Consider the following 26,836-nt stretch of genomic DNA (forward strand, 5'->3'; position numbering starts at 1 on the left):
TGTAGCTCCCTACAGTCCCTGGACTGATTAAGCTACATTTATATTAAATAACTTGTTCTTTGTGGCTATCTTGCTGTTGTTTTGACAATCATGTATTTATGCTACATTTTTTTTACATATTTTGTCCTGAATAAAATTTCATATTATTATTCTTGTTTTACAGATGAAGAATTTGGGGTCAGTGATGCCAATAAATTTGCTCCAGGCTCGTACGCGGCAGGCCTCAGCTCTTCTGGACAGTAAAACAAAGGGCCACGTACTCGAAAAGTGTGCCACATTGACCTTGTCTAATGCTGATGGCCACACATCCATTGCAACACGTTTTTTACAACCTAACCCAGTCTTAGTACAAGCATATTTGCTCATTTTATAAGTGTGAGATAGGACTCCCAAGAAGGGGCCTGGCCTGGATTTCTAGGGTTCTACAGAAAGACCCTGTTTCTGAGGTAAGAACCATGTAGTAGATCCTGGCATTAGTGGGTCCAGAAAGGCTGGCCAGAAGGTGGCGCCCTCTCATAGCAAAGCCCTTCCTTTTAGCTGTGTCTGCAATGGAGTCTCATCCCGGCTGGTCTCATCAGCCAGCAGTCCTTGTTTTGTTTGGTCCAGAACACATAGGTTTACACAGTTTTTTAATATTCAGTTTGCCCCAAAAATTTCTATAACTCTATCAGATGGCAAAATTATTTTATTAGTACGCCCACTAGACAAAGCATATAGTGTGCTTTGCTTTAAAATATAAACATTAAGTATCTGGCTCCCTATTTTTGTAAAAAGCTTGATGAAGAAGGTTCTTCAGTTCAAAGGGAAACTTTTTAACAAGTAAATGGATAAACCACTGTCACATTAATGCTGTTATAATTGCTTTTCCTTTTGGTTAAGCCACGCTGGCTCCCAGTCTTCTTCTAGAACATCTGTGCTGCCCCTGCTATTGTCCCTGGTGCAAGCCCTTATTTTCACACCGATCGACTCCGACTGGTGGGGAACTTACTTATTTGTGTCTTCCCCACCCATCTTTGCTCTGTGGGGCTTACTTCAGAGACAGACACAGAATAGCCATAATTTAAATGCTTGAAGACAGAAGGCAGAGATGAGACCAGGGAAATGCAGAACAAATGTGAAAATAGAAGCTGAAATTTAAATGGACCATGTTCTGGATGTTTGGCATCGTTATTAAATCACCACGTGCATTTTTGCCTTGGAAATTCATTTTTAAAAGTAAGAGGTTTTAATTAAAATTTTAAATTACTAAACTAAATTTACATAGGGCTTTATATAACGATAATAAAGAAAGCAATTCAACATTCCCTAGGCAGCACAGTAAAGCCTCATCTATATGGATTAATTGTTGCTGTGTTCCATAAACACAGAGGGCCACAAACGGGTGAAGTCCTGGGGCTGGTTTTCCAGATCCCGCTCAGGAAGCATTTTGCAAGAAGAATGCAAAGTCACATTTCCCACTTGAAATCCATAGCACTAAAACCTTTGAGGTGAGGAGCTATTATGTATGATTTGGAAGTTTATCCAAGGGTTCAACTCCTCGGCCCTAGGGATTCCAATGGCCACTAAAGGGGGTATTTCACTGATCTAGGAATATCAGAGTGGAAAGAGATAGACTTCAGTGTCTGCGCAGATCCTTATGACTTTCCCAGTCAGTAACCAAATTCCAGAGCACACAGCTCAGTGCCACTAAAAAGTGAAGAAAGTTCTGAATGAAGCTTATGAAGCCCTAGGAGGCAGGGCAGGGGCAAAGATGAATGAGAGTGTGAGAAGATGAACCACGGCTAAGTCAATCGCAGTGAACAGACTATGAGCAAACGGCTGGAATATTCTAATTGAAAGTTGAAAGCGTCAGTCAGTTGCACTGGAACACTGGGTAATGGAGCCATGGACCTCTCACAAACTGACTTGAAACTTCCTAAAGTGACACAGGGGTCACATCTCCACAGGGATGGGACTGGGGCTTGGCTCCTCTCCATCCCTTTAAGTCGTCCTGAAAGGTCCTTCTCTCCTGGCCTTCCTAACACTGTGAGGACACTGGATCAGCAAAGAAACACTGCATCCATCTTGGAACTTTTCTTCTGAAAGGAAAGTTGAAAATGAGGACTGATCCTGCTTCAAGCTTGAGAAGGCAGTTTGGTACCACTCAGAGTAAAAAAACAATAAAGTGTCTGTGAGCACGATACTATCTGCCTGGGTACTGTTCTGTCATTAGCTAGATCTCAAGAAGAAAATTACTTCCATGAACCAGTGTTCCCATTCAGCTGTGTTTTCAAGGTTTATTGGCATAGCATCAATTAGTATATTATTTGCTTCATGATTGATATACTACTATATGGACACATATTGTTTTTAATCCATCCATCAGTGGACAGTATTTGAATTGTTCCATGCCTTGATGTTAACAATAATGCTGACTAACTCCTAACTGCATTCTACATATTTATCCTTATTCCCACAGATAAGTGCGGCTCTCACCACCTGTCAAATAGACTGCTTTTTCTCACAGAAGATCATTACAAAAAACACACAGCCAGTCAAACAGTGGAGAGGAAGGGATTGCAGATTGTGGGATGTTTAGCCTGAACTGATACATCCACGACACAGCTCACACAGCTCCTGTGCCTAAGGTTCACTGAACATCTCAGAAGAGGGAGTGAGAAGACGATATAAGCAAAAGGACCAGGAAATCTGCTGTGAGAATGTATCTCTTAGAAATGACAGAAAGCTACGCCCTCAACAACATGACTACCTAAACAAGACCCGAACAATGACAACACCAATAGACACACAAATGGGGACGGGGAGAAATCTCGCAGGACTCTACTTACAGACAAGAGCTACAGACAACTGAGGAATGCTGAGAGGGGAGAGATGGTCTTCCCCAGGGATGAGATTCCTGATTGATTATCCACTACCGAGTGGTCGGGCTGAAGTCATGCATACAAGTAATGCCAAAAGGACTGAGCAGGTTGTATTTATATATTTAAGGGTTTCTGTGCGTGGTGTGTGTGTGTGTGTGTGTGTGTGTGTGTGTGTGTGTGTGTAAAACAACAATGAAAGAAAAAGAGGCTATAATTTCAAGAGGAAGAAAGGGGAAGAGCATCATAGGGAGTGGAGGGAGGAAATGGAGGAGGAAATGGTGTAATTTTGAAGTGTATATACACACACAAGCACACAAGGATAATACTTCTATGGACACACAAGTTCTTGTGTGGGTATATGAGTTCAATTCCCATAGGAAGGTACTTAGGAATGGGTCATGTGGAGATTCTGTTTCGCTTTTGAGTAGCTGCCTGTTTTTCAAAGTGTCCTGATAGACTGCATCCTCCTTAGCAGTGCATGGCAGCTCTATGCACTCCTAAACTCTTATTATTTCCTTTTCTACCATGCCACCCTAGTGAGTGGGAAGTGTTACCTCACAGTGGCTGATGATGTCCACCATCTTTTACAGGTGTTTGTAAGCTTTTTTAACATCTGTGAAAAAAAATTCAGTTTTTTTTTGTTGCATTATAAAAAAATATGTATACAGGGCACTATATCCTATATATATATATGCAGATATATATACACACACACACATATATATGACTTCTAAATATTTTCTCTTGTTCTGTGAGCTGTTTTTCATGTTTTTGATAGTGTCTTTTGAAGTGCAAACATTTTCTATTTTGATTCAACTAAACATATATTTTAATTTTTTTCCTTGTCCTTTTTGGTTGTATGCCTCAAGTATCATGGCTCATTCCAAAGTTCTGATGATTTCCACCCAGCTTCTCCTGAGTTTTCTAGTTTGAGTGCTCACATCTAGGCACTTGATCCATACGTGTTAGTTTTTGTATATGGTATGAGTTAGGGGCCCAGACTCCTTTCCTTATAGACATCAAGCTATCACTCTTTCATGATTTGTTAGCATTTCTTTCAGCATCTCTGAGGACTTGAGCACAGAAATACAGAAGCAGGGCTGTTCCTAAGACATCAGTGATATGGCATGGTAGGTTCCAATGTGCAGCCAGCCTGACATTCATAGGATCATTTCCTAATGTCAGCATTTATGAAATGTTAATTCTGAAAAGTCAGAATTAAACTTGATCCTAGAAACTTTCTAAATTTTATAAACACAAAGACCCTCAAAAATGGTGTCTAATGAGAGTTTCAGAGGACTCAGCAGCTGATGGTACACCAATCAGGTAGCTCCCTGGGAAGATGTGTGGGTGAAGGGTCAGAGGCCAGTGTATGACATTCACAGTTCTGGAAACCCAAGGACATCATTGCAGTAACAGAGCATTTCTGGAGCAAGAGGAAGCCTGAAAGACAAAGAGATAAAACCAGGAACAAATGTTCTCAGGGAAAAGGAGCCATTTGGCCAGATACCAAAGTAGGCCAAGGTCAGAGCATAAAAAAGAAAGTCTGCATCAGGCCCATGTTCAACTGTAATTCACTGATTTTTTTGCTTAGTCATACATATGTGTGTGATTGACAGTTGAAGATGGATGTTGCCAGAGATTTTTCTTGTTATCTTTCTCGTCGAGTGTTTTTAATAGGTAAACCCTCAGAGTCTCAGGTTGATAACGCGAACATTTTCTTCCTTGGTAAACATTTCACAGGGTGGAGGAGCATCCTGAAGGGGTGGTAAACAACTGCTCTTATCAGCGTCACAACCATAAACTGTGTTTGAGCAAGGCACTGTGCCAGATCCTTACAACACAACCAGAAAGAAGAGCCAGGAATAGGCATCAAACAGCAAAAAAGAACTCCAGGCTGAAAATGGTAAAAGCTAACATGACTGAGTCACCTAAGTGAAAGAAGACAGCGTGGTGGGCAGATTACTATGTGCTTGGACAAATGGGGTTTGTTTCATTGAGAGTGGAAGACCTGGTGTAGATTCCAAATGATAAACTCAAGTAAGAAGGAAGGGTCCATGTTCTAGGCAGCTTGCTCTGAATACACAAAGATCTGAGAACTGAATTTATATTTTGTAGCAGAAAGTGTAATTTTGTAGAAGTTTTGAATTGGGAGTAACGACCTTAAGGTGAATCTAGACAGGCATATTGAGGCTAGATTATTAAATACTAAAGAACTTGGACTTTGTATAGACATTGAACAGTTACTGGAAGTTACTAAGAAATTCACAGCTGTGAAGCAATTTTCAACCATATTAACGTAACAAATATAGGAAAAATAAAATCAGGAGCCAGATGTCAGGTGAGGGAAGTGACTGTATCTTAGAAGCTGAATGTGGAGAAAGAGGAATAAAGAAAAGGCCCACAGCAAAGAGGAAGGAGAAGTTCAAGAACTAAACAGGGCATGCAGCAGAGCATCGAGGCACAGGGAGAGCCAGAGGACTGACTGGCGGCTGCATTTGTGGTCCGTGTCTCATGACGGTCAGACTTGGTCAGAATGATGAGAATGGGACTCTGGAAAACAATGGAGGGCTACGTTAGCTAACGTCACATGGAGGGTGAAGGAAAGAAATGGGCAGGTGACATTTCAAGGCTTCATGTTCTGCAAGAAGAGAAATGAATGGTATAATTGGGAGAACCGGGAGTTCATAGAGAATAAGTTCTTAAGTGTAAGAATGGAGCTCAGAGAAGACAAGGTTGAAAATGTGGCCAATGACAGCTACCAAGAGAAGGTCACCTGAGATGCTGCCACCATAGAAAAAGAATTTGAGGTGTTCATGTAACACAAAAGGTTTAAAAACATAATAAGGGTGCTCGCTTCGGCAGCACATATATGACTTTCAAAGAAGAACTAATACCAATCTTCTTCAAAGTGTTCCACACAATAGAAACAAAAGGAACACTACCAAACTCTTTTTATGAGGCTACAATTACCTTGGTACCCAAACCACACAAAGATGCAACAAAGAAAGAGAACTACAGACCAATCTCCCTCATGAACATTGATGCAAAAATACTCAACAAAATATTGGCAAACCGAATCCAAGAATACATCAAAACAATCATCCATCACAACCAAGCAGGATTCATCCCAGGGATGCAAGGATGGTTCAACATATGAAAATCAGTCAATGTAATACACCATATAAACAAACTGAAAGAAAAAAAAAACCACATGATTATCTCCTTAGATGCTGAAAAAGCCTTTGACAAAATCCAACACCCCTTCATGATAAAGGTCTTAGAAAGATCAGGAATACAAGGAACATTTCTAAACATAATAAAAGCAATTTATAGCAAGCCAACAGCAAACATCAAATTAAATGGAGAGAAACTTAAAGCGATACCACTAAATTCAGGAACAAGACAAGGCTGTCCACTCTCCCCATATTTATTCAATATAGTACTAGAAGTTCTAGCTAGAGCAATAAGACAACAAAAAGAGATCAAAGGGATACAAATTGGCAAGGAAGAAGTCAAACTTTCACTATTTGCAGATGATATGATAGTATACATAAGTGATCCCAAAAACTCTACCAGGGAACTCCTACAGCTGATAAACTCCTTCAGTAAAGTGGCAAGATACAAGATCAACTCAAAAAAATCAGTAGCCCTCCTATACACAAATGATAAAAGGGCTGAGAAAGAAGTCAGAGAAACATCACCCTTTACAACAGCCACAAATAATATAAAATACCTTGGGATAACACTAACTAAACAAGTGAAGGACCTTTTTGATAAGAACTTTAAATCTCTAAAGAAAGAAATTGAAGAAGATATCAGAAAATGGAAGGATCTCCCATGCTCATGGATAGGTAGGATTAACATAGTAAAAATGGCAATCTTACCAAAAGCAATCTACAGATTCAATGCAATCCCCATCAAAATCCCAACACAATTCTTCACAGACTTGGAAAGAAAAATACTCAACTTCATATGGAAAAACAAAAGACCCAGGATAGCTAAAAGAATCCTATACGATAAAGCAACCCTTGGAAGCATCACCATCCCTGACCTCAAACTCTACTATAGAGCTATAGTAATAAAAACAGCTTGGTACTGGTATAAAAACTGACATACGGACCAATGGAATTGAATTGAAGACCCTGACATTAATCCATGCACATATGAACACCTGGTTTTTGACAAAGGAGCCAAAACTATACAATGGAACAAAGAAAGTATCTTCAACAAATGGTGCTGGCATAACTGGATCTCAATATGTAAAAGATTACAAATAGATCCATATCTGTCACCATGCACAAAACTCAAGTCCAAGTGGATCAAAGACCTAAACATAAATCCAGTTACACTAAACTTAATAGAAAAGAAAATAGGAAGCAATCTTGAATGCATTGGCACCAGAGACCATTTCCTAAATAAAACACCAACAGCACAGACCCTGAGCACAACAATTAATAAATGGGACCTCTCGAAACTGAGAAGCTTTTGCAGGGCAAAAGACACAGTCAATAAGACAAAAAGACAGCCAACAGATTGGGAAAAGATCTTCACCAATCCCACATCTGACAGAGGATTGATCTCCACAATATATAAAGAACTCAAGAACTAGACATCAAAGTACTGAACAGTCCAATTAAAAAATGGGCTAAAGAGCTAAACAGAGAATTCACAAAACAAGAAACACAAATGGCTGAAAGACATTTAAAGAAATGCTCAACATCCTTAATCATCAGAGAAATGCAAATCAAAATGACTCTGAGATACCACCTTACACCTGTTAGAATGGCTACAATCAAAAACACCAATGACAACCAATGTTGGAGAGGATGTGGAGCAAAGGGAACACTCCTCCACTGTTGGTGGGAATGTAAACTTGTACAACCACTGTGGAAATCAGTATGGCGGTTTCTCAGAAAGTTAGGAATCGAACTACCTCAAGACCCAGCCATCCCACTCTTGGGCATATACCCAAGGAATGCTGATTTATATAAAGATACATGCTCAGCTATGTTCATAGCAGCACTATTTGTAATAGCCAGAACCTGGAAACAACCTAGATGCCAGTCAACGGAAGAATGGATGAAAAAAAATGTGGTACATATACACAATGGAGTACTACTCAGCAGAGAAAAACAATGAAAGCATGAAATTTGCAGGCAAATGGATGGAACTAGAAAAAATTATCCTGAGTGAGGTAACCCAAACCCAGAAAGACAGTCATGGTATGTACTCACTCATAGGTGGATTCTAGACATAAAATAAAAAACAATCAGACCACAACCCATAGAACCATAGAGGCTATATATATAGCATGGAGGTCCCTAGGACGACTGTGGCTTATAATAAATTTCAGTTTTACTCAATTATTGAAAAAAATAGCCAAATGAATGGAAACACATGAACTATGAACCAAAGGTTGAGGGGCCCCCAGCTGGATCAGGCCCTCTGAATACGTGAGACAGTTGATTGGCTTGATCAGTTTGGGAGGCAACTAGGCAGTGGGACCAAGTCCTGTGCTCATTGCATGAGTTGGCTGTTTGAAACCTGGAGCTTATGCAGGGACACTTGGCTCAGGCTGGGAGGAAGGGACTGGACCTGCCTGGACTGAGTCTACCAGGTTGATCGCAGTCCTCGGGGGAGGACTTGTCCTGGAGGAGGTGGGAATGGAGGGTAGGCTGGGGGTAAGGGGAGGGTGTGGGAGGGGGGAGAATAGGGGAACCCATGACTGATATGTAGAACTGAATGGTATTGTAAAATAATATATATATATATACACATATATGTATGTATATGTATATATGTATATATATATATATATATATATATATATATATATATATATATATATGCATAACAAGGACGGCAAGGCCAGGTATGGGTTCTGTCTTGTGGTGTGGGCCTTGAGTCTAATCAGAAAGTGGTTGGTTACTACATAATATTAATGCCACTGTTGCATCAGTAGATATATCTTTCAAGACTGATCACTATTGTAGCTCATAGGACTCACAGCTGGGTCAGATGATTACCTCTCTCCTTCAGTAGCACAAATTGGGCTTAGTGGGTTAGGAACAACAGCAAAGAAGACACAAAGTGGAATGGGTAGAGAGGTAAGGGTGGATCTGGGAGAAGTTGGGGGGTGTATGAAATACTCAAAATTAATTAAGATATTATTTTCAAATGACAAAGAATCAATTGTTTCCAAAATACTGTGCTCTGGTGTCAGTGGGTAACAACCTGTGACATCTGATGAACAGATTTCTAAGCTGGGGATGGGATACTCCACTGGGAGAGGGAAACAGTGAGGATGGAACGTAACATCAAGAAAGTAGCTGGCTTTTTGGTTGCCTTGCCATACACACAGGCACCGTCTGTGCTCAGAGTGGTGGGTATTTTCCTCCAAGAGAAGCAGCATGAGAGTTGGCCTTTCCACATTAATTCAAGGATGAATTTTCCTCCTTCGTATTTGCATTAAAATCATCTTAGGAAGCCTTTATTGCATCTCCACAGGATCTGCTTCTAGCTGTGCAGGGAGATTTGTATGGCAGCTGACCCACTTTTCCCCTGGAAAGCAGCAAATGTCAACACTGGCTTAGTCAATGGCTGCAGCCCAAGGGTTTGCTTTGGATTTTGCAAGACAAGCAAACTTTGTGAGATTTCTGAGATGGACAAGAGTTAAAATCATCATATCCACCCTGGTGGAGGCTCCGCCCCCAAGTATAAGACGTGGGAAATGCAAAACAAAAGGACAGATGGTACTGAGTTGCATTCCTTCCGATGTTGTTATAGATATGATATGAAGTGTTTTTAGGAATGACCTTTTACTTCCTTGATGACTTTGAGTAAGTTCCATACACTTTGTAACATTAAGCTGTGTAATTAGAACCTTCCAAGTATGCCAACGAATTTCTCAGAGTGCACTTCCTTCCCCGGATGGATTTCATTTTCCTGAAACTGAAGGTGACCGGAACACTGCCTTTTTGAAAATGGAGCTGCTACTGAAGAACAGAAAATATCTTAGACTAGCTTGCTGAACATTTTCAAGGCATAAAATAAAGGCTGGCAAATGTGTCCGCTTGGGACACAAATGTTGGGAACAAATAATGACCATTACAAGAAGCAAGGGAAGTGCTTCCTCCCTCTCTTGCAACAAAGTTTTGATCAGAGCCATTATAATTATGAAACTTTTTGATGAATCAATATTCATCTATACATTTCAACTCTGGAGTGCAATATACCAGTATGTTTTGACATTCTTGTATGTGTGTTTCAGGATGCTGTGTGTATTTCTTTTTTTCTTTCTTTCTTTTTTTTTTTTGTAGAAAGTGTGATTGTCATGGAGTGTTATTGAAGTCACAAACATGTCAGCTTGCTCGGGAGCTCAACTTACATGATGCTCAAGAAAACACCAGCTATGGTCATATAGGAAACATTGAAAATGATTTCAAATCAGAGAGATCTAAGCAGAATACAGAAGACCATGCGACAGGGCTGGGGATATAGCTCTGTGGCAGGGCACTTGCCTAGCAGGAATGAAGCCCATTGAATGTGAGGGTCTGAGTGTGACACCAAGCACCACAAAGAATAAAAAGTTGATGGTAACATGGTACATAGATCAAATGACAGTTCCTTTTTTAAATCAAAGGAAGAAATTCTTACTTCCTCCTTAAGGAAGGTCAACCACTTTCTCACTGAGACCTTTTCCCAGCTCTGCCTTTTCTTAAAAACAGTCAAGCAGCTGAACCCATGGTCTGATGTTCTAATGAACACAGAGAACACCCAAGCCTGAGGCTTTAGTGGAGGTAGGTACCACACAAACCCTGCGTTACTGAGTTTAACAATTTGGAGTCGATTTTTATCTGCTTATGATTTAGAATCCTTTCCTCCCTAGCCAGCCTTACTCCTTTTCCATAGACTTCGTTCATCTCCCTGAAGACTGGACATCTAATGGGGTTCTTAAGTCTTTGTTAAAGACAACATGTGCAATGTAATCTCTCTTCAAACGTCCCAATCAATCCCAGCTTAACCAATTGACTTACTTGTTTCCTTGCCTATCAGTTTTACTCCCACTAGGAAACTTTATTTGTTCCTTATGTCCTGTCATTTTACTTCTCATAGCATTTTTAATTTGCATATTCTATTATAGTAGTCTAAAAAGAAAAGTGTTTTATTACATCAGCAAGTATTGGTTTAATTAAAACAAACAGGCTAAGCTTTTCTTGTTTTCTCACTTTATTTGTAAGTTTCTTGGTGTTTTTTTTTCTTTCCATCTCCTAGATTTCTCTCTGTTTCTAGTTGGTTTATGGATCTCATAGTTACCATGCAAATCTAGAATCAGTGGCAAACATTTCTGCTTTGGTCCACGATGGAACCATGGGGACCAGATATGCCGTTCTAGCTGAAATAACAGAAAGTAGTTGCTTGAATAAAAGAAAATCTTATGACAAAAAAATAACAGTGATGCACGAAAGAGGGAAACCAAGCAAGAAGAGCCCCACAACTGTCCCAGTCTTCAGTCCCCAGGGCATTTCCAGGCTGTGACACAGAAGCAAACTCAAGTGACATTCTGTAGATGGGTGGGCGGAAGAGGAAGACTCTGGAGGAATCATGCACTTCAAATTCACAGGCATCTACAGTCTCTATCGGGAAACTACCAAGACCAAGAGAGGAACTCCCTGATAGGATGATTGGTGACAGTTCTGGCCACTCTGTCTGTTCCTATCAGACTGCTAAGACTCAATGCAAGCCCAGATTCCTACAAAATTGTTTAGAGCACCGTACAGATCTTGTCTCAGTAACAGGAGCTACTCAACCCTGGCTGAATGCTGCAGGAGTGCCAGTCTGAAAAAAAAAATTGTGGAAGCATCTGAGCACAGTGACCCATGCTGTAATCCAAACACTAGGAAAGCTGAGGCCAAGGTAGGAGGATCTGAAGTTGTAGGCCAAAAACCACACAGGCAAGGAAGAAAGTAGGAGAATCAGTGAAGCTGGGGCTCACTGGTGCAATTTGAAGGAGAGGATGCACTGCACATGTTTTTGTTGTCTTTTGAGTAGAGCAGTGGTTCTCAACCTTTCTAACACTGTGACCCTTTAATACAGTTCCTCATGTTGTGGTGACCCCCAACCGCAAAGTTGTCTTCGCTGCTACTTCATAACTGTAATTTTGCTACTGTTATGGATCATAATATAAATATCTGATATGCGACCCCTGTGAAAGGGTTACTTAACCCTCTAAGGGGTCACAGCCCACAGGTTGAGAACCGCTGAAATAAAGCTTACGGGCCAGTGTCACCTCTAGACATCCAGTCTTCAGGGAGATGGACTGAGTCTATGGAAGGAGAGTGGGCCTGGGTTGAGGAGAAAAGGATCCTGACTCTCAAAAAAACTCCCAAAGAAACAAACAAGCAGCCCCAAAGTAAGGCCTGAAGGATGAAGCTGTCTTCAAGCAAACTAGAGATGTTTTCCAAAGTATTTATTGAACAAAAACTTCATAATCTAAACAGAGCAAAGATATAAGAAATGAGTTGATTTAAATGAAAATACAAAGTACTCTGTGTGTGTGCATGCGCTCATGCATGTGTGTGTGTGTGTGTGTGTGTGTGTGTGTGTGTGTGCATGTGCTTGTGCATATGTGTGCGTGTGTGTGCCTGTGCCTGAGGGTCTGTCTCTGTACAACCTATATTCATAAGCTCACAAAGTCAGAAGAGAGCATCAGATCCCCTGGAATTGGAGTTCCAGGTGGGTATGGGCTACCGTGTTGGTGCTGGGAACTGAATCTGGGTCCTCTACAGAAGCAGCAAGTGCTCTGAACCACCGAGCCTTCTCTTTAGTCCTCTAATGTGTATGCATATTCTACATCTTGATAATTTTAGGAGTCCAAATATATCCAACTCTCACAAAAGTAACACGGAATTCTGATAGCAAAAACCAAAACCAACCAACCAAATAAACCCTAAAACAAACACCATACCTGACCTAAGGGAAACTATCAGGTAATTGTAAAACAGGAGGATCAGCCAGCCACCCCCTACCCCCACAGAGGTACCATGCAAACACATTAACCAACACCCTTAGAGAAAATCCCAAAAAATATGACCATCTATACACTAGAGAACTGAAAACAAGCCCACTTCAAATCAGTGTGAAAAGCTGAGATACAGTCTCACCCTAAACTTATCCCTGACATCAGAGACCAACCCTCCTCATCTGTTTCTCTCTGAAGACTGAAGGGTTTGGGCCACACTTGTAAGGCTGCTACCAAATGACCTGTCTCTGCATGTTAATCCAGTTGGTCCAGCAGGCACAGCTACCTAGGACCACAGAGGGGGAAAAGGTATCTTTAAAACAAGTACTCAGGTCTTTTCCTGTATCTTCACACTAGCTTAGCAGAGTGACAGGCGATAATGACTAATTCCTGCTTTGGCCAGGGAGGGTGTAGGCTGGATATCAAATATCTGACCTTTTAAGCTGCTGCCTAAGGGTCTGGCTGCTAACTTGCTTGCATCCAAAGGCTAACAAGGCAAAGCAGTACTTGTCCTTTGAAGTATGAGCACATGTAAGGCTCCTCACCACAAACTTTACCCTAGTGACAAAAACAAGGTTCCATCTTTTTGGAAGGAACTGAACTGTGTAATATGAGTATCACTTCTTGAGTTCTTTGGAAGTCTGTCTCTAACTTGTCAATTCTTGGGGCTGACAGAAGCAATCCTAATCCCTGGAGTTTAAATATGTGGATATATCTTGTTTGGATCAACTCCATAGCTGAAGTCAGCAATTAAGGCTATTCTCTAGGTTCATCCTAGAAGGACCAGGTCCCCATCTAGAACCCCAACATTTTGTTTGCTGTCATAAAGACTGGTCTCTAACTTGCCTGATGGGGACTGACATTTGTCCAGCTCTTTTTGGTGGCAAAGGATAACTAAAGCACTTTAAAGCTCATGCTGCTTAAATAAGCATAAAGCCATTTACCATAGATTCTTTCCTTGGCTCTGAGTAGAGCTAGTGGGTAATAAACCTCAGCTCCTAGATGTTTTCCTACAGACAGAAGGATACACATAAAGCAATTCTACTTTTCCACCTGCTTATGGGTAGCTCTCTCATTGGCCTCTCATTGGCAGGGTACACATAGGACTTAGTGATTTCTAGGTTCCCTCCTGGGAACCACAAAGGAAAACAGATGTTAGTTTGGGAGAGCACAGAGGTTAAGGACATACCCAAGCTCCCTATGTGTGCTATGGTGAGGTTATCTCCAGGGCAAGACTGGAATAAATAATGCTTTGTTTACCATGCAGAAACCAGTGAGCTAAGGAAAATTAAGAAATAAGAATATAGGTTTCAGACCAAAGGACAATATGAGTCCACAAAAAGCAACACTATTGACATGGAGATATGTGTTTTACCTAGTGGAGGATTCAAATGTCAGTCATGAAGATACTATAAAGGTGGAGGACCAATGCTTTCAAGGTAAGCAATACAAATCTCATACAGTAAGAATCTCAATGAAGAGATAGAACACTTTAAAAGGACTCAAGTATACACTATAGAATGAAAAGACATATTTTGAAATGAAAATCAGTTGGCCTGATCAAACAGAAATTGTTAGTGAATTTAAAGGTAGTTCACCAGAAAAATATTCATAGAGGAGAAGAGGCGGAGGATTATACCAGGTAGAAATACAGGCCTATACAAAGGAACACAGAGCATTAGAAAAATTAAGTGTGTGGGTGAACACTATTTTTGTTTTTTAAGTCACTTGCCAAGATCAGTGGCTGAATAAAAGGCCAAATGTATTATGTACTTTATAACACATACAAAAGTGAAACTTTTGATAACAATAGCACAAAGGTCAAGAGAGAGCCAGACATAAAAGTAACGTGTTTCCACTCTAATAAAGCAGCATGGACAAATGCAAATTAAATGCAAAATGAGTAGAAGAAATGAAATAATCAAATCAAATCAGAGATAGAAGACACGTTTGGGGGTGACAAGTGTTTGCTTTACTGATGACAGTGACAGTCTGATGAGCATGTACGTGTGCCAAACATCAATTTCAATAGCTCGTGGATGGTATTTTGTGTCAGTTACATTTCAGTACCACTCTTAAGTGAAGACACAGAATATTACAGACTAGGGTCAACCTCGTGCCAACTCTAAGATGAGGAAATGAAACTGTTTTTCTCAAGAAGAAACACGTTACCTAAGAGGCATTTCATAAACTTTTGTATGTATCCTAACTATAACACCTGCCAGAAAGGGAAACTGTTGTGGTGCAATATTTGAAATTGTAACATGGCTAAGACAATCTTTCTCAAATATTTGATAATAATTCCTTCCAACATGTCTAAGCCATCGCCCTCATTACACAGCCTCACATCTCTGTCTCTTTCTGACCCACTGACTCTACTCTGAATTGAGCTGGGACAGGTGAGGAGACAGAACTGGTATGCCCATCTCCATCTCCCCAGTATGTGGTGATATTTTAATTGTGCTGAAATGTGATTTTATTTGCATGTTAATAGATAAAGTTTGCCCGGAGATCAGAGATCATATAGTGAAGTCACATAGTGAGCCATAAACAGAAGTCCAGCAGTGATAGCACACACCCTTCATCCAATCACATGGCAGGCAGAGTCTCTGTGTGATCAAGGACACAGCCAAACGTGGTGACATGAGCCTTTAATCCTAGTACCAACCATAGAGACCTGGAGGTCTGTATAGACAGGCAGTGACAAGGAAGTCATGTGGCTGGGCTTAGAGCCAATGAGAAGGCAGAACAGGAAAGCAATAAAAACACAAGTCACACAGGAAGAATCTCTCTTTGGGGAAGTGGCAGCAGCTAGGTGATAAGATAAGGTAGTGAAGGCTCTCTGATCTCTTTGGCTATTGCCTCTGTATTTGGCTCTGTGTTTCTTATGTACTAAGACTGTTTAGAATTTCGTCTACATTTGGCGCCCACATGGCAAGAATTCAATAAAAAAACCATTGGTGGCCTCATAGGCCAGGGGCCTGGCTCGGCTAGAGTTTACAGGCCCCAGGCCCAGACAGAGCTATAAGCGATCTGGCTGCACATGGTCAGAGCTGCACTCAACCATAGCTACAATCATTTACAAGCAGTTGGTGCTATTTGTGGCCAGATCGCCAACTCAAGTGGCTCAGGCTTAAAGAAGCTGGTGCTACAAGCAGCTCAGGCCCGAATTGGCTCAAGCTGAGCACATGGCTAGATTTTAGCTTTTAGTCAGAAATCTGGCTGGACTTTAGCTTTTAGCGTTTTTCTCTTTTCCTGGTAGATAGTAGGTTCTCTCTCTCTCTCTCTCTCTCTCTCTCTCTCTCTCTCTCTCTCTCTCTCTCTCTCTCTCTGGATTCCCATCTCAGCCGCTAGGTAGCTGTTTTGAAATTTCCTCAGATTTCTACTGTTTTATGTAGACTTGGTAAGTCAATTAAGATATAAGATATCTTAAAGGGGGAAACTACTTAAAAGAGAAAATTTTTCCCACATTAAAAAATGTGAAATATTTTTACAATGGATGAAAATTGGTCTCTATTTGATAAGACATTAGGCAGTCTGAAAAATGAAACAATTACATGAGAGGATTAATGTTGATGGGATGTATATAACATCAATTATGCATATTATTTATTTACCTATCCTTATTTTACAATTTAAAAAAAGAGAGTCAATTTAAGTGCCAAGATAAAAGCTTTAGAAAAACATGTTAAAATAAATTATAGAGAAATTCAGATTCAGACAGAAGAATTTGAGGGTGAAATTATAGAACAGGAATATAAGGTTATAGAAAGACAGCCTGTTTTCAAACAATAAAATTTAATTTATCTGGTAACCATACAGCAACTCCCTGATCAAGGGCATGTACAAACTATTGGACTCCAGTTGAAATGTTAGATTTAAGAAGGTATAAGGAAGCTATAGTATCTCATGGCATACATTCTCCATTTGTAAAGCAAATGTTAAACTCCTGATCAACTTATAATAGGATTATTCTGCAAGACTGGAAAGAATTAGTAACCACTGTCCAGGAACCCAGAGCACAGTTACAGTGGCATGTGTGGTTCAGAGATGAGGCTAAGACCATAGAAAGTCAACAGAGAGCTAGAGGTGTGGAAATTTCCAAGGATCAGTTTCTTGGAGAAGGGCAATATGCTGAAATAGAAAGACAATGTTTATATGATAACCAAACCTTAATTCTATGCTGCATGGCAGCCATGAATGCATGGGACAGAATTGAGGAAGAAGGAAAGAAAATTTAGTCATTCACAAAAGTTATATAGGGCCTGAAAGAATCCTTCATGAATTTCTTACAAAGGCTGTCTTCAGCAGTAAATAGAATGGTCCTGAATTCAGAAGCTAGCCAGATAATAATTGAATCTTTGGCTTTTGAGAACGTGAATGCAGCACACAAAAGAATAATCATGTCATTAAAAGCAAGTTCTGCACCCTTGAAGGATTGGATCAGGGACACAATTAATGTTGAGTCTCATGACCATGATGATATGTGGGTAGGAAATCAATTTAAAGGGCTTGAGGAATGTCAGATTTTTGGATGTGGAAAGCAAGGTCATTTGAAAAGGAAGTGTAAACAGGACGTTCCTAGAAAGAATGTTTATTCCAGGAACAGCAACAGAATTCCCCTTTCTTTTGGAGTATGAAGAAGGTGTGGTAAGGGTAAATATTGGACCAACAAATGTAGATCAACAAGGGAGAGGCAAGGTAATCCTTTGCTTCTGTCCTTGAGAAACTCCCAGAGGGGCCTCAGGCAGGCCCCCACAGCAAATCCAGTTCAGATCTTTTCTGCCTTCATAGAAGAAACCACTACTCAGAGCAATTAAATAACCAAATGCATATTGGAATAAACCAGGCCACTCAGGGTGATAGAACAGCTGAGGCAAAGAGAATAGAAAAATCAGGAGAAGGCATTAAGCAATTTTTTTTGGCAAACTTCTATAAATGAACAAAGACCAAAATTAACAATACAAATAAATGATGTTTTGTTATCTAGTTTAGTAGACACAGGTGCAGATGTGGCAATAATTGCACCAGAATTTTGATATCCAACTTTGCCTCTTTAGAAGGTAAACATTCAGCTGTTAGGGACTGGAACATTATCTCAAGTGAAACAGAGTGCAAGATGGCTCAAATGTATAGGTCCAGAAGGACAGAGAGGAAAATTAAAGCCATATGTGGCTAACATAGCTATGAACTTGTGGGGTCATGATCTATTCATGAAACAATGGACTACTCAGATTAATATTCCTCCAACCTCAGAAACAAACCATAAAATAACACACTTTTCTGAGAGAAATATTAGAAGGTATTATTCTAATGAGTGGTCACCTGCCATCCATATTATACAAGAACAGGGCACAACAACTGATGATCTTTCAAAGACACCAATAGCTCTACCTTTAAAATGGTTAACAGACAAGACTGTATGGGTTCAGCAATGGCCTTTAACAACAGAGAAACTCCAGGCTTTAGAAGAGCTGGCACAAGAGCAGTTAAATGCTCAGCATATTGAAGAATCGACCAGCCCTCAAAATTCTCCTGTACTTGTTATTTAAAAGAAATCTGGTAAGTGGAGAATAGTAAAAGATCTTATAGCAATTAACAAAGTAATTCAGCCAATGAGCTCTCTACAATCTGGAATTCCTTTGCCTACTCTGTTACCTAAACAATGGCCTCTTATACTTATTGATTTAAAAGATGGTTTCTTTTCAATACCCTTACAAGAAAAAGACAGAGAAAGTTTTGCCTTCACAGTGCCTACTTATAATCATTCTCAAGCAGTTAAGAGATATCAATGGTGGGTTCTCCCACAGGGAATGTTGAATAGCCCAACCCTCTGCCAATATTTTGTACAACAGCTATTGGAAGTGATATGTAAAAAAATTTCCTAAATCTATAATTTATCATTATGTGGATGATATTTTATTATCTAACTTAAATGCAGATACTTTAGAAAGAATGTTTGAAGAAGTAAAAAAAAATTTTCCTTACTGGGGATTACAAATTGTTCCTGAAAAGATACAAAGAGGAGATTCTATTAATTATTTAGGATATAAAATAGGTCTATAAAAAATTAGAACCCAAGGGGTGCAAATTAGGAGAGATAGACTAAACCTTAGAAGGTGACAAGGACTTAAATATTCCAAGAGAATTATCACCTGAAGCTGAGAAAGAATTGGCCTTGGTAGAAAAGAAAGTTCAGGAAGGACACATGGATCATGTCGATCCAAAACTGGATTGCATTTTGGTTATTTTACCTTCTAGGCATTCTCCTACAGGAATTTTAATGCAGAGGGAAGATATTACATTGGAATGGGTATTTCTACCAAATAAATAGAGTAAAAAATTAAAAACTTATGTGGAAAAGATCTCTGACTTGATTTTAAAAGGAAAATTGAGACTTTGTCAATTATCAGGAATAGACCCAGCAGAAATTGTTGTACCTTTAAATAAGGAGGACATTGAAAAATTATGGGCAGAAAGTGAACCTTAACAAAGAGATTGCAGTAATTTTTGGGGAGAGATTAACAGCAAATATCCCAAAAGAGATATAATTGAACTTATAAAGAGAGCTGATTGGATTTTGCTTGGCATCATATGGGAAATACCCACATCTGGAGTTCGTACATTTTGTACAGATGCAAAAAAACAAGGAAAGGAAGGTTACAAATCAGAAAATTTAAGTAAAGTCTTTCAAAGTTCTTATAATTTGGTTCAAAAATTGGAATTGTATGCTATTCTGTTGGTATTAATGGATTTTTCAGAACCTCTCAACATAGTTACTGGCTCTCGGTATGCTGAAAGAGTGGTATTATATATTGAGACTGCAGAATTTATCCCTGATGCTTCAGAATTAACTTCACTATTCAGTTACAAGATATAATCAGGAATAGGAAGCATCCCTTATATATAACTCACATCTGATCCCATACTGATCTGCCAGGCCCTTTAGCACAAAGTAATGACAAGATTGATAGGAAATGTGCTGGAGGCCTTAGAATTTCATAAAAAATCTCATGTCAATAGTAAATGTTTAAAGAAGGATTTTTCTATAACCTCGCAAGAAGCCAAGGAAATTGTAAGGAAATGTCCTACTTGTTCCTTTTACAATCATACACCATTACCAGCAGGATGTAACCCAAAGGGTACTCAGAGGAATAAAATCTGGCAGATGGATGTGTTTCACTTTGTAGAATTTGGAAAATTGAAATATGTACACCATACCATCGATACTTATTCAGGATTTCAATGGGCAACTGCTTTGAGTTCTGAAAAAGCTGATTCTGTAATCACTCATTTGCTAGAAGTTATGGCCATCATAGGTATACCTGCACAAATTAAAACTGACAATGCTCCATCATATGTCTCTGTTAAAATGAAACAGTTTTTTTTTTTTTTTTTTTTTTTGCTTATTACAAGATAAAGCATATTACATGAGTACCACATAATCCTACAGGCCAAGTAGTTATAGAAAGATCAAACAGAACTCTAAAGGATATGCTAAGTAAACAAAACCCCTCAGAAATAGGCTGCATAATGTTTTTCAATGCCAATGAGAAAGGAACAACAGCTGCAGAGAGATATTGGATAATAGAAAAAAAAAACTACAGAATTAAATCAGCCTATATACTTTAAGGATGTGCTGACCTCAGAATGGAAACCAGGATATGTGTTACATTGGGGACGAGGTTTTGCTTTTGTTTCTTCAGAAGATAAGCTGTGGATATCATCAACATTGATAAAGGTTCGATTTGAACAAGAGAGACATCTTAATTAGAAGAGGTGATTGTTCATCAACCAGCATGACCATCCAATTTAAACTAACTTATACCATTAACATATGCATTTTCATTTAATCAGATCTAACTTGCCAAAAGGGAACCTCCACAAAGTTAGTCTTGGTGAAAGGTTTTTTTGTTTGTTTGTTTGTTTGCTTGTCTCTAAGAAGAATGAAGGCTAAGTTATCTGAAGAACACTGGACAAATGAGACATCTGAAGAAAAAGAACAAATCATCTAGAAAAAATGTCCCATGAAAAGGAGTAAATTGGCTTATTGGTATATCATCTACGAAATTTCATAAGTCTTCCTAAATATTTGTTTCTGCTCTTCTCTAAAGACATTTAACACTATTGTTCTTCTTGTAGTCCCAGTTCAATTAAAAATTAAAGCTGGCTTTGGAGTTGAAGAATGGCTCTCTCCTTCTTTAAACCCAAGCATGTTGTTAAAAGGAAAAGGAAAACTCTCTGTATCATGCCAGAAGAAAGAGCCATCTTATAATATGGGACAGGAGAAAACAAAAAATTAAGGGACTTTTCTATTGCTATTAATCTCAATTCTTTGATTCTATTTTGATTCTTTAAACTTTTCTTCAAGTATGAATTTTATATCAAAATTTATAAGATTAATACATATTTTTAACTTTTGTTATGATATTAATGGTCATATAGAGTACTTACTAATTGTAGAAAAAGAGTTCAGTTAGCTGATTATACATGTTTTTATGTTCGAGTCTTTATCAGTTTTCTGCAGGAAATCACAACCAGGCCTAACATTGAATTTGAAGTCTCCAGAAAGATCATGGTACCCCACAACAATGATTCCATGTGGACAATAATAATACCAATAAGCTGACAAACATCATCTACAGATCAGCTTTGGACTACAAAGTGCTCAGAGAAATTTTGACATAGCTAGCTAAGATGACCCAGTTTCACAGACTACTTGAACAAGGGCTTGAGATAAGCCCTGAACTGTGGCATTATGCAGAGACTGGACAACAAATGATATAGCTACCTTTCTTATAACTTAATAATTAACCCAAAAATTTTCCTTTTAGAATAAAGATGCCTTTGCCCACAACCAACAGGAAGCAATTTTAAGAACATGATGCCCATAATCCCAAAGAGGTGGTATGAGGCAGGTGGTTTTTGGTCTTTTAATGGGTTTTGGGCCTGGGATAATTTTCATTGTTTAGGAGGGTTGGTTACAAGTTCTTGTTGTTAATGGTTAGGAAAAGGCTCTTGTAAAAAATATATATAGAAATGCTAGAGGGTAGATTATTTAATCTACTCTGAAAAGTAAAGAGAAGATATAGATACGATATAGATAAAAAGATAGATTATTGAATCTACTTTTAAAAGACAATTACTAGTTTTAAATACTGTACATTGGATTGATTTTTGTATATTGTATACAAATTATATATATTGAGATTGAGATTGTTAGAAAATGCTATACATATATTTCTAATCTTGTTCAAGATATTGTACTTATACAGTTCATTTAACAATGTAATACAATTTGTTAATCCTTAAATGTTATTATTACCAATGATTAAGACATAAAGAAATGAAAGTTAGTAGTTAGACATTACAATTAAACTTGTAGTCATATTAGGTAAGTTTTCAAGGTCAAGCCAAGATATTTTAGATAGACAGTTCATCTTCAAACCCTTCAGAGATTTGCAGAATATGGCATTTAAAATGTTTTAATACTTAGAATTTTTTTCTTTTTTATGACTATGAGACATGTCAGCTCCTGGCAGCACCAATCTACTTCAGGGAAGATATGGGCATTGAAGAAACTGCATATGGAATTAACTTTCATTGTGGTAAAAGTTAGCCACTGGACAACAAAGTGTCCTCGAATTGACTGCTGATAAATAGGACAAAATGGACAGACAGGACACGAAACAAAGGACTACTGATTCTTGCCAAGACAAGTGTGGTTGTGGCTTTAGCAACAGGCATCCTCTGAGGCCAGGACAATATGGCATCATCCCTGAAGTGGCTTTTGCAATCTGGAAAAGGTACAGTACCGTTTTCTTCAAAGGCAGCTGAACAGGCAGTGGACTGATGGCTTCTGGTGTGCAGTGGAACAGCAGCTGAAACAGTTATTCTTGAAAGACTAACTAGGCTGATGGAGTCTAACCTCTCAAAGGTAGACTGGCATTTAATAAAATAGATGAATCCTACCACAAGCCGAGAAGAATGGAGAGCTGAATTTCAAAAACATCATTTTCCAGAATTTAAAATCCTGAATCATGACAGGACACTGGTGGAATTCAGATGTTTCTGGTACATAGATTGTTCTCACCAAATGTGAGGTTGAACTGTAGGCCTTGTGTACATCCTATTTCACAAATAATCTGTCAGATATGCTAAATCTATAGGCTGAAGATGATGCCCCAATGTTGCAGAGAAACCTTGGGTGACTGTCCAAGCAGCTGGCTATTTCTGTCAACTCACATTTTTTGTTTTTGGAAGATGCTTGCATGCACTTCCTGTTTTATTAGGAACATTATTTCCTTCTTGGGTCTCTGAGGGAGTTGAAGATTAGATAGTTATAGTTATAATTAGTTAAAGATTAAATAGTTATAGTTAGTTGAAGATTAGATAGTTATAGTAAGTTGAAGATTAGATAGGTATAGTTAGTAAGAGATTTGTTATAGTTATAGTTTTCCTTGTTAAGAATTTCAGAAAAGAAACTAAAGTGGTGTAAGTGTATAAATTTGAAAGCTATCATAAGATGGTTCTCTGTTAGTAATATAAGTTAGGATAAAAAATGAATCAGGTACATTTTAGACTTAACAAATAGGATAGATAATGGAATATTTTCTCTGGGTCTGTCAAATGCAAAGGGACTAGACATTGTTGAGAAATTTATTGCTTGTATATATTGTATATAGTTTTATACTTATTGTATATAGTTTTTTTATATTCGTTATAGCTTTTTTCTTTTTATTAGAATAAAAGGGGGAAATGTGGTGATATTTTAACTGTGCTGAAATGTGATTTTATTTGTATGTTAATAAATAAAGTTTGCTTGGAGATCAGAGGTCACATAGTGAGGTCACATAATTAGCCATAAGCGGAAGTCTGGTGGGGGTAGCACACGCCCTTAATCTGATCACATAGCAGGCAGAGTCTTTGTGTGATCAAGGACACAGCCAAGCGTGTTTATACAAGCCTTTAATCCCAGTACCAACCATAGAGACCTGGAGGTCTGTATAGACAGGCAGTGATGAGGAAGTCATGTGGCTGGGCTTAGAGCCAATGAGAAGGCAGAACAGGAAAGCAATAAAAACACAAGTCACACAGGAAGAATCTCTCTGGGGAAGTGATGGTGGCGAGGTGGTAAGATAAGGTAGTCATGGCTCTCTGACCTCTTTGACTGTTACCTCTGTATTTGGCCCTGTGTTTCTTATTTACTAAGACTGTTTTGAATTTCATCTACACCAGAATACTTTAATTTACATGCTGAGTTTCCCCCGAATGCAGATACAGGTAAGAAAATCCCTAACTGCTCCACAGCAGCAACTTAGCAATACTGCAATACACCTATAATCTGTCATTGTGAAGTCACACAGCTTCCTTCTGTTTGTTAATTATGTTTAAAAACACTATGCCATACTGAAACAGTGCAGACTGTAACTATGTACTTATTGCCTCTCTGCTTTACATAGTCATATTTCTTGATTATTAAAAAAATATAATTTGACATAGATAATGGATGGTCTAACAAAACAACCCAAAACTTAGTATTTTAAAAGTTTCTTAAAAAGAAATTTGCAGCTATCTTCTTCTGAACTGATTTATAACCAGTGCACCAGGACCTAAGATGTTAGATTCCTCAGCTTAGTATCACTGTGAGTCAGTTAAGAATTTCTGCACACACAAAGAACCACACAGCTGCCATTTAGCCTGACTTGCACAGTAGGTGTTGAAATAGATGGAAACCCAGAGACAGATGCCCAGCAATGTAAACAATTCAGTGTAGATAACAAATGAGGTAATGCCCATTTGCAGATATATTGGTTTATTTAAAAAATGCTGCTATAAAACCCTGAGGTATCTATTTTTGGAGGTATCTAGTCTTACATTGGTAAATACCATCATGTCAGTTTGAAGGGAGGGAAGCCACGACAGTCATGATAGTCTTCCTCAGTTTCTGTGTAGACAGTCCTGCTATGGCTGATATCAAGTTACTTTAACTGTATTTGAAGCTGGAAAAAGTACACACTCAGTTCTGAGCTTGATAGTGAGCTGTGAGAGCATCCATGGAAAATATCTCATGTGTGACTGTAGCTCACCCCAATCTTCTAAGACAAAAAAACCCCTAAACCTATGTATTTTACTCTTTATGGGTGACTCTTCAACTCTGAAAGACATCCATCTGAAAACATTATCTTTAGGAGGCATTACCCAATACCAAGTATTTGAAATATTGGGCAAATTGACTTCTTTCACAGAAATGTAGTTATTCAAAATGAACTGAAATTAAGAGTTTATTGTGAATTCTGTAACAAATGAAAAGTAAATAACACAAACAAGACACAACATTTTAGTACTGATCCCAGACAAGATTAGTTGTTAGTAAGTAGGGAGAGTGTTAGGATAAAGCCATATGTATCTCCAATCCCAGACTTTATATGCTCCACTTTTAAGTGGAGGCATGGGCTTCTGTTTGTAATTTCTTAGGGATCAGTGTCACTTTGCACTAATAGGAATTAATAAGGGGAGGGAAAAAGCCATCTTTTTGTGACATTGTCCACAAAGAGAGACTTTCTCCCAAGCTATATAAAGAAAACAATGGAAGAAAAGAAACTTATTAAACTGGAAGTTTCAACAAAAGGGGAAGAAACCAAGAGCAATAACAGCTCCAGCATTTTAACACAACTATAGCAAAGAAATCATAGAAGGAGTAACAAAAGAGCAGACATATACCCAAGTTCTGAGTCTGACTGCAGCTGGAGCACTGAGGGGTCTGTGTCCCACTGCAGGGTCCTAATCGTGCAGCACAAAGGAAAAAGAACACAGAGAATTAACAAAGGAGGAGGGCAACAGAACCAAGCAAACCGCATCATTCTTCAAGGCCATGGCATATACGATACACACACAGAACATCCCCTCCACCCCCAGGGATTATGACAAGAAAGTCAGGAGCCTGCCTTTCATTTGAGTAGCTGCTTGATATGAAAAGATGTGGCTGTGTCCATGGAAGAAAGCCTAGAGCCAGTTCCTCAAGCACACCACACACACACACACACACACACACACACACACAATTTGTACTATAGATTCATTGACTTGAGTGTGTGAGCTGCTGCATATCTCCCCAACACGTCAGAGCCCAAACACATCTTGGAGCTCTAAGCTCTTCCATGGAGCAAAGAGAATTAAATACAGATGGACAAGGACAGTGGCATCTGGGGAAGTCAGACTAAATGGAGCATGACTTCAGGGTCTGGGGAACAGTTGGCTTCCTTGGCTCAGTTACTACAAATATAATGCCATTTCATTTGAGACCAATGAGTCATTTTATCTATACAGATTGCACCCAAAATGGTCTCCAATGTTATCATTTATCTTGAAGTTGCCAGGGACTAATTATGTCTTACATCTTCTATATGTCTCGTAACACATAGCACAGAATATCAGTAATTGTGTGGACATCAACTCCCCCTTTTTTAAATAAGACGGGATAACTATTTCATAATAATCAGAGTATACACAGAGACCTTCCTCAGGTAGGCTCTTTACACTTTTCAACAAAGACTCTGTCCCAGTGAAATCAGGCATGAGGTTTTTCTGAGACAACTGATGGATCCTGTGTCTTTGCTGTGGGGCATGTGCCCTTCAAATCTGGCTTGACTTACCAGCTGGGTGACACCGGGAAAGCTGTTCAAGCTCTCAGCCCTCTTACCCCCTTTGCTTTCTAAAAATGTAGACTAAAAAGCAACGGCCTTGGCATCTCTTGAGAGATCATTGAAAAGACAGGCACTCAGGTCTCACCCCAGACTAACTGGCTCCACACCACAGCTTCACAAGGTTCTCAGGTCACCGTGAACATCTTAAGGTTTGAGAAGTCCTGCTTGGTTTCCTTGTTGTAAAGACTTACCCTGGCTTATAATGCTATGAGTGCCATGCTTGCAGTACCATCTGAACTTACATA

General features: G+C 39.0%; 1 protein-coding gene across 7 annotated transcripts in view; it reads right to left on the bottom strand.

Annotated features, from left to right (window-relative positions):
• Dync1i1 (dynein cytoplasmic 1 intermediate chain 1) overlaps window positions 1-26,836 on the bottom strand; it is a 312,403-nt gene that overhangs the window by 226,118 nt on the left and 59,449 nt on the right. For 4 of the 7 annotated variants that reach the window (XM_028869832.2, XM_028869830.2, XM_028869829.2 and 1 more), the window contains exon 5: window positions 25,609-25,668. The exons of the other annotated variants lie outside the window; for them this stretch is intronic. In XM_028869832.2, the coding sequence (XP_028725665.1) occupies window positions 25,609-25,668 (60 nt within the window). The remainder of the gene's footprint in view (window positions 1-25,608; window positions 25,669-26,836) is intronic. 7 annotated transcript variants of the gene reach the window in all.

Source organism: Peromyscus leucopus, chromosome 3 (genome assembly GCF_004664715.2).
Source record: "Peromyscus leucopus breed LL Stock chromosome 3, UCI_PerLeu_2.1, whole genome shotgun sequence".
Taxonomy (NCBI): Eukaryota; Metazoa; Chordata; class Mammalia; order Rodentia; family Cricetidae; genus Peromyscus; species Peromyscus leucopus.